Source organism: Plectropomus leopardus, chromosome 17 (assembly GCF_008729295.1).
Source record: "Plectropomus leopardus isolate mb chromosome 17, YSFRI_Pleo_2.0, whole genome shotgun sequence".
NCBI lineage: Eukaryota > Metazoa > Chordata > Actinopteri > Perciformes > Serranidae > Plectropomus > Plectropomus leopardus.
The window spans coordinates 20,654,366-20,663,347 of NC_056479.1; the positions used below are offsets into that span (position 1 = coordinate 20,654,366).

At 40.3% G+C, this 8,982-nt stretch overlaps 1 protein-coding gene across 2 annotated transcripts; it reads right to left on the bottom strand.

Annotated features, from left to right (window-relative positions):
* Nucleotides 1-2,663: 2,663 nt before the first annotated feature.
* Nucleotides 2,664-5,401, bottom strand: zgc:161969 (uncharacterized protein LOC569044 homolog). 2 transcript variants are annotated; one of them, XM_042505264.1, is made up of 2 exons: nt 5,097-5,401; nt 2,664-4,788 (listed from the first exon to the last, which is right to left on the bottom strand). In XM_042505264.1, the coding sequence occupies exons 1-2, from the start codon at nt 5,295-5,297 to the stop codon at nt 3,076-3,078; spliced, it is 1,914 nt and encodes a 637-aa protein (XP_042361198.1). In that variant the 5' UTR covers nt 5,298-5,401; the 3' UTR covers nt 2,664-3,075. The 2 variants fall into 2 exon arrangements, with proteins under 2 accessions (XP_042361198.1, XP_042361199.1); XM_042505265.1 differs by having other exon boundaries at nt 5,261-5,316.
* Nucleotides 5,402-8,982: the final 3,581 nt, after the last annotated feature.

Sequence of the window (8,982 nt, forward strand, 5' to 3'; positions counted from 1 at the left end):
GATTTTCTTGTCATGTTTGATCAAATTTTTTGTTTGCATTTTGCTGGACTTCTCATGCTGAAGTTGCTGATCGTCTTTATTCCATGTTTTTGAAAACTCATGTTTCAAAGGCTTAAATACCTGCAAAAGGCATCTGAATGCTGTGCAAGAAAACTGATGCTGATCCGGGTTTTTAAGTGTTGACTCTTTTGTCTTTGTAGTTAGAGGCGCATGCGCATCAAAAAAGTTTACAACCAAGACCAGATAAGCCTTTTTGTTTTATTATTATTATTTACTTTTTTTTTTTTTTTTTTTACATTAATCTAGTTTGTCTATGTTTGGATTAGTAGTGAAATCCTCCAATTTAAATTTTGCCACCACTACAAAAAAAACCAAAAAAAAACCAGAAAAGCATATTAAGAAGAAAAAAATAATCAAACTTACCCGACACGATGACAATGGATAATATAAAAAACGGACAAGCCCCCAATTCATGTTTGTCCAGGTTTCCCCTTGATTAGGTGCATGACAGCTTACTATCACATTTTAGGATTTCGTGGACCTTTTTCGCAGCAGACACCTTCAGGAGGAGCACAGGTGAAACCGATAACATTAACGAGGACTCGGTTCACAGTGGTGTCACAGTGAAGTATTCCAGTGAGCCAGCAGAGACGACACCGGGGCATCTAAGTGAAATGCAGTTATAATTATTATATAATTAATGTTATTAAATACAGCTGTGATTTTCCGTGTCAAAATGTCTGCAGTGAAAAAGGTCTAACACACAAATACTCTCAAAATTGTCACTTAAATAAAACTAAGTATAATCAGATAAATATACTTTAAGTATTAAAAACAAAATGATCAAAACATTTTTTTTTAGATTTTGTTAAAATAATTGCCAATTTATCCATATCAGAAAAAACACCCCCCAAAAACTCAAAGCTATTAAAAGAACAAGAAAAAAAAACCATGAATAATTATCAATAATTGTCAATCAGCTAATTAATTTATCAACTAATTAATTTATCAACTAATCATTTCAGCAGTACTTGTATAAACTATTGGGTGGTTTAATTAATAAACCCTGTAGATAAATGGAGCGAACCACAATATTTCCCTCTGAAATATAGTGGAGTAAAAGTACAACGTGGGATGAAAGACTCAAGAAGACTCAAGTACATTTACTCAAGTACTTAGATTACTTGGGTAAATGTTCTTGCACTGGCATTTAGTGATCTGTTTCTGAACATGTGTTAAATAATTGCAGCTTTATTTATCCGCTATCTTTATTTTCGCAAGTTTAGCATTTTGTAATTTTTATCTAAAATCATGACTCAGTTTTGAACTTGAACTGTGTCGTGTATCTGCAACAGTCCTTTAGCTACACACTTATGTGCCTTTTCTCTGCAACCAGTGTTTCAAACTGTGTTTTCTCCTTATCAGCTGATGAGTTGTGAAGTGAATCCCAAAACCTCGTCTCTCTCTGGAGCAGAAGAGCCCGTGGAGCAGTGAGGGCAGTTTCACAGCGGTCCACAGCTGGGGAGTTTCATATCTCTGCCGTAATCTTTGTGCCGTAATCTTTGTGGCTTCTGCAGACGAAGTCAAAGAAAGACAGATAGTTAGAAAATACAGATTCATACATGCAATGATGCTGAAAAGAAGAAAAAGCAAATCCCACGGCGCTTCCTAGTCTCTCTGGGTTGGTTTTGCATCCTCAGAAGTGTCATGTTTTCGACAGCTCGGGTCCACACACAGCCTGGCTGTGAGTGTGTGTTTGTGTTCGCTGACAGCCTCCTGTTGGTCTCCAGGCAGCTGTCTGACAAGACTAAAGCTCCTAACTGACATCTGGGCGCGTGGCGAGGAATACACTCGGGAATTTTTGGGCGTTTGTGCGCTCCCTCACACACAAACACTCCCGGGCTCCTTTGAAACAGTAATCAGTATCTGCTGATGCACTTTACTGCATGCAGATAAGGCAGCCGGTCCCAACCCGGCACTAATCCAGGAGTGGAATGTAACTAATACATTTACTCAAGTACTGTACTTTGGTACACATTTTCAAGTACTTGCACTTAACTTTAGTATTTTGTTTTTATGCCACTTGGTAATTTTACTCTGCGACATTTCAGAGGGAAATATTGTAATAAGTACTTTATTTCATTAATCTGGAAATTTTAGTTACTAATTGCATAATACATTAAGATTTTTGCATTAAAAGCACCAAATACTTTATGTAAGTACAGCTGAAATGATTAATTGCTTAATAAATTAGCTGATTGACAGAAAATTAATCCACAACTATTTTGATAAACATTCAAGTCATTTTCTTTTTTTTCCTCTTTTTTTTGAAAAGCTTTGAGATTTTTTCTGAATTGGGTTATTTGGTAATTATTTAAACAAACATTTCAGTCATTTTCTTTTTTTTAAATAATTCTGATTTTTTTTTAAATTTTTTTTTTTTTAGATTTTTCTGAATTCGATCCATTTGCTTTTCATACTTTAAGTACATTTTCCTTAATGTACTTACTTTCTTTTATCTATATATTATATTGGTATATATTATTGGTATTAGTACTTTTACTTAAGGAAAGGCTCTGAATACTTCTCCCACCACTGCACTGATCCAATAATCCAATTGCTTTTTTTGTGCAAAAAAGACACAAAACAAAAAAAAAAAAAGGGGCTCTTTCCTTGTCTCTTTATATATGATATAAAACATACAGACAGGAGATGCGTTCTCACTGAGCACCTGTAGAAAAAAACTAACTGAATGACAAAATCACTTAAGTTTAACCCCGTGGCTACTTCAAATCACAGCAATAGCACAGATAGAAGGATGCTTTTGTCAGTATATTCAGTCCGTGAATGTCAGCGTCCATGATTGTCAATTTGATGTTTTCATCAGGCCATTCAGGGGTGGACATATACGCTATGCCTATCAAAACAGATAAGGGAGGAATATTAGAAAACACATCCGGGCTAAATTGTCTGAAATGAGATATCACTCAGGGTTTTTCTGTGATGATTTTTTAGCACAACATGGTTTGATTCTGCATCAATTAAAAGGCTGCGAGAAAAAGGGGTCACCGCTCTTCACTCGGTGACCAAAGTGCACACGTTACTGTTGTATCTCAAAAGCTGAATGCGCTCGAAGTAGTCGTCGGTCAGAAAGTTTCTCTGTGAGGTCACCAGGTTGCCTTTCTGACTGAAGAGGCGCTGGACGGGGGCCGTGGATGGCAGCGTCGTGTTGTATTTGAGGAAAAGCTGCTTCATTCTAGGGAAGTCCTGAAGGCATTCTAGGCTCTTCCCCGTCCCCTCCACGTACTTGCGGACCTCCTCCATCGCCCCCCGTTGCTGTATCTGAATGGCGGGCTTCACGGACCCGTAGCTGAAGAAGTCGTCTTCAGATTCTATGGTCGACAGATTCCGGCTTGTGTTCGCCTCGGTCACGTTGCAGGGATCCATCTGGGACGCCTCTGTAGCCAGCAGGGAGCACATCTCCTCCCTGTCAGAGGCCGCCATCCACCACAAACGGAACTGAGGAGTCGTCGCGGTAGCAATCTTCGCTTCTGTGCTGGCGAACAGCTCCTGGAACCGCACGTCAATAGCCACTACAATGGCGTTGATGACATCGCCGAAGTAATTTGCCACGTCTTTCTGCTCATTTAGCTTGTTCTTCAGACTGAGAACGGTTGGGATGACCAGACCCAGGTAGCACTTCTGCTCCGCTTGGAAAAGTTCAAGTGCAAAAGCGAGCGGGTGGAACACGGTCACGTATTCTTTCAGGAACGCCATCTCCTCCGGCTGCAACCGCGGGACCTCCAGGCGAGCACACAGCTCCGTCAGCTCCCGCTCGGTGAGAGAGACGATCTTTTGTACAGCGCAGTACTCCACGTTCCAGCGTATGACGGCGGGCACAACAAGCGCCATCTTTCCGATCTCCTCTGCCGCATCCATGCCGACCTGAAGATGGTGGCATTTGCTCCAGATGGCGTAGACCTTCGCCATTGTGCTATAATGCAGCTGGCACATGGGCCCCTGCGACACAGCCTGCCAAAAGTCCTCTGTGACGATCAGCTCCAGGGTGTGTGACGCACAGCGCTGAACGGTGGGCAGAAACAGGAGCATGTCCTGCTCCGGCTCGCCCTCCAGGACTGCGCTTACGTTCTCGTAGAACCCGATGTCGTCGTCACTTTCCTGGCTGTCCATTGCGAACTCTTTGAACACGCTGATGAAGGGACTGCCGTTATCTGTGACCGTGGTCTGAACTTTACTCTCGATATTGTACGCCACGTGGATGTCATGTATCCGCCCGGCGATGGTGTCGTGCGTGATTCTGCCCTGCAGCCGCGCGAACCCCAGAGCGGCGGATTTCCTCTCCAGAGAGTGTTTGTCAATCCAGTGACAGGTCATCCCGAAGAAGCTCCTGTTGTTAGCGGTCCAGATGTCCGCCGTGGTGCACACATACTGGATGCTGCTGAGTTTCGCCATCAGCTCCTCCCGCATCCTGGAGAAACCCTGGTCCACCTTTGTGAACAACGTGACTCTGTCCATAGACTTTAACCCTTCAGTTAAGCCTGAAATCAACTTCTTGAATCCAGGCTGCTCCAGCACATAAAACGACTGGCAATCCTCCACTATGAAGTTGAAAATCAGCTCTTCGATCTTGGCTTGGGTCATGCATTTGGAGATGATTTCGGCTTTGAGCTTTTTGAGCTGGCAGTGCCTACTCTCCTCTCCGTTGTGCTCTTCTTTCTTTCTCCCCCTCTTGACATCAGGCCTGGCTTCACAGCCCAAGTGTGTTCTCTGCAAGACAAAACGCCATCAAGGCTTCATGTTAGTTGCTGGAGGTGTGCCACATGCATGATCTGAGTTTCCACTAGTTTCTAAACTTCACATGCAATGACAAAACTCTAAAGGACACGTGTAAAATGTTTGTTTTTTCCTGCAAAGTTGAACAAAAAGAGCCTCCAGCGCCACGAGTTGGTAATCAACATGCAGCTACAATGTAACGTTATTAATCACGAGGACAGCTATTCATTCATTGACTCTTTCAAATATTAAACTGACGTGTACGTGAAGTCATCGCTGGGAGATTACTTTGAGTAACTTACGTCTAAATGCTTCTTTAGGTTTGATGTGGAGGTTTTCGACGTGGAGAGCAGATTGACCCTCGGCAGACATAGATTACACTGGACGATGATATTTTTTCCTTGATCTGCCTTGTACGTGAAATGGTGGCGATAACGCCAAGTATGCATGGCCGATTTGGTCTCACCGCTGCTTTCATGGTGATCAACATCCAATTCGGACATGATCTCCGCTGTTATCGACGTCTGGAAATATAATAAAAGTATCGTAATCCGATTTAGTAATCGTGATTACACGTAAAGTAACGATGGCGGCAGAGAAATCCTCATGAAAAGGGGCAGGCCTTTGTTCAGATGTTGCCCAGAAACGAAACAAGGAGCGGACAGCGACGACATTGTTTACTCCGGCGCACGCGCGTTGTGCGTGTACAACATTCTACGAGAACAGTCACAGTGGAGCATTGCGCATGCGTCGTACAGACGAACGTCCACGCTGTGACGTCACAGTCTTCTCCTTGTGATTTTTACTCACTTTCATGGCTTTACTTTTACCACCAGCATTTTCTTTTTTTCCCGGTGATGCTGCGACTTGGCGCCACCATCAGGGCCGCGGAAGTAACAATATCACAACGTTTTAATCAAACTCATCCAGTCTGCAATAACGAGACAGAGTTATATATTTTTTAACATGTAAATATCAAAATGCATTGTCTCTTTCATAAAAAAAATCCTGTAAATACAGACACACGTGCACATACTCTATTCAGTGTTGATTTCTTTGCACTATTTTTTATGCTTTTCAACATAGCCTACAAGTGCAGGTATATACAGGTGTATTTTCAGTTTATTGTTAGTTAGGGAATATTTGTTTATATCTAGTCTTTAGTATACATGGGAGGATTAGGGACAGTGGGCCCCTGGGCACTGACATGCAGAGGCCCCCCCCCCCCCCAAAATTTGACAAAGAAAACCAACATTAAAACCATTTAACCTCATTTTGTTTTGTTTTTGAAACATTTTCAAACATTTATCCTTTGTAAGTCTCTCTGTATGTCTTTGCAAATGTTTTGCACCTCTTTGTGGTGATATTGAGTCTCTCTCTGGTTAATACATGTCTCTTCAAGTGACAATTTGTTGGCAAAACTGAGGGGCCCCTGACACGCTGGGCCCCCAAGCCCATTGCCTGTAGGCCTATTTAGTAATCCAGCCTTAAGTGTATATTTTTCACATATTTGTGAACATAAAAGTCCTGTGTATTCTTCACCTTTATATGTCCAGCTTCACTGTCCTTGTTCATACTTGCTATGTATTTTTCTGTATAGGTACACTGAGTCAAATACCTTATATATCTACACATACTTGGCCAATAAAGATGATTCTAATTAAATGACCCTCTGTGCAGCAATGGCAGAAAATAGCCATACAAAGAAAAAATATATAAAAAAAGAAACAAAGAAAATGAGGAAATGAATAAACATTACCTCTCATGATCTATCGTGAGGCATGCAGTGTCTCAAAACCAGCCTTTAAAATCAGCCATTGTTTTTGGCTGGTTTAATAGGCTTATTTCTCACCAAATAAAAACATTGCACCTGGCAGAACACCTTCTCAAACTGTTAAAATATTTTCATAGCGTTTAAAGTCCTCCTCCAAAAACGTGTTCCACTGCTTGCTACTTCACTTGAATGCTTGAGATTCACAACTGGCATCATAACTGGTTTGGCTGCCAATGACAGTCCAATCGGCTGGGTCACTTACACAAGTTTGATGTAGAAACTTGGAGCCTCCAGGCAACAGTCGCTGACAACTAACTTTATAATAAAGCAACAAACATATGTTGTCTCCTGATTAAACCTTTGACATAAATAACAATTGCATATAGATTCTATATTTTTCAGTGAGGGGGCAGGAGTTGATGAAGGCTAATTTAGAGAATCGTTCACTATTGTCTTTATTTTCTTAATTTTTTTCAATCAATTAAAATTTTTACAAACCAAAAATTTATTAATGGAGTAAATAAAAAATCAAAAATCCATAATCAAAATAATCATTATTTATAGTTCAAAATTAGCTCTACTTAAAGCAACTACTTTTGCATTCAAGCATGAGTATTAATAATCTAATCATAAAATATATGACAAAAATATATAGACATTTTTCTACTTTAAATACTTACAGTACATTTTCCTGATTATACTTACTGACTTTTACTTAAGTAACATTTTGAATGCAGGTATTTTACTTGTAACAGTTTTTTAAAATGTATTTTTTATTTATTTTGCAGTGTGTTGTAATACTTTCACTTAAGGATCTGAATATTTCCTCCAACACTGATAACATCAGGTACAAAATGTTATTAAGTATCTCAGTGTTTTAAAGTATGTCTGTCAGGGATTTTTAGAGATCACAATTGATATTCTTGTGGTGCTCTTTCATTCATCTGACAGCATGTGGGAACTTGGCTCAGAAAAGACACCAACTTACCCGCAGGAATTAAAGCAAGAGAGACAGATCCACTGAGAAATAGTAGCCCAGAAGTAGAAACAGCTCCACACACAACCAGACATTGTCCTCATATCTCTCTTTGTTCCTGATCAGACTACTTTGCTCAGCCCAGGCCCTAGGAGAAAACATTAGCATTATATGTTTCTGCAAACCACGGGTACATTACATTTGTACATCCGTAGGTGACATAGAATATGAGCCGACTTTATCATAAGGAGGTGGAAAGGACGGTGGATAGCATGGCACCAGGAGGAACAGCTGCCAAGCTGCAGACCACTGTTTGAACAACAAAACTGGTTGTGCGTAAGTCAGACATTACTGCGTCCTCTGGCAGCTTTGTAGAAGAAGTTGATTTTAGGAACCTGTTGCAGTGTTTCCAGTGAGACAGTGCCACGAAAAGCAATTGTTTTTTTATATAGACATCAATGCGTTTTTTTGTCAGGTAAGTGCCACAAAACACTTTTTTACATGTCCAGGCAGGATGGTGCCAAGGAAAGCATTTGTTTTTTTTCTGAGACATAACTGCATTTCCACCAAAATAGTGCCACAAAAAGTTTTTTTTTTTTTTTACAAAGACATCACTGTGTTTCTGTCCTGATCGCGCCACAAAAAGTGTTTTTTTTTAAATTTTTTATCAGGACACTGCTTCATTTCCATTGAGATAGTGCCACAAAAAGCGTTTATTTATTTTATTTATTTTTTACCAAGACTTTGCTGTGTTTCCAGCCAGCATAGTGCCATCAAATGTTTTTTTTTTTTTTTTATTAAGGCATGGCTGTGTTTTTGATGGAATAGTGTCACAAAAGCTGGGTATTTTCAGCTAAAACGTGATCTCTTACGAACCAAAACCAAGTGATTATGTATGTACAATGCCAACATTTTTTTTTCTGGTGACTGGGTACCAGCACGGCCATGTATTGCTGTGTTCACTGTATGTTGTATTACTGTATCATAGCTTTGGGGCATCTCAGGTATCCTCATGGTCATTTGGCCTGTTGAAAGCTGTTCTTTCTGTTAATGTGACACATTCATTTGACAAACAAACAGTCAAAAATGCCAGTCATTATAATAAAATGTACTGCAGGGTGAAATTAGCCAGATTTCAACAGAAACCAGGTTGGCAGCACCATCAAGAGTTGTTTTCTTTTGAGCCAGAGGCACCTTGCCAGTGGAAGCCATCGTGTTTCCTGGCTAGTTTGAAATGCTTCCATCTGGCTCAGAGATGCACTAAGCATGTCTTTAATCTGGTGTTCACATGAGCATGAATGGCGTTTTTATTTTGCATGTTTAATAAACCAATTTGTCAGCTGCCTGTTCAAAGTAGCAGGGGAGGGAATGGTTTGAGTGTGTGAGGGATGTGGAGATTTTTCAAGTTATTTAAATTTTTTTTTATGTATTTCCCAGT

Excerpts from the sequence above, each read along its gene's own strand:
- zgc:161969 (XM_042505264.1), bottom strand. The coding sequence starts at position 5,297 with ATGTCCGAATTGGATGTTGATCACCATGAAAGCAGCGGTGAGACCAAA. Across the intron at positions 4,789-5,096 it reads ACCTAAAGAAGCATTTAGAC|AGAACACACTTGGGCTGTGA; the intron begins GTAAGTTACTCA and ends TTTGTCTTGCAG.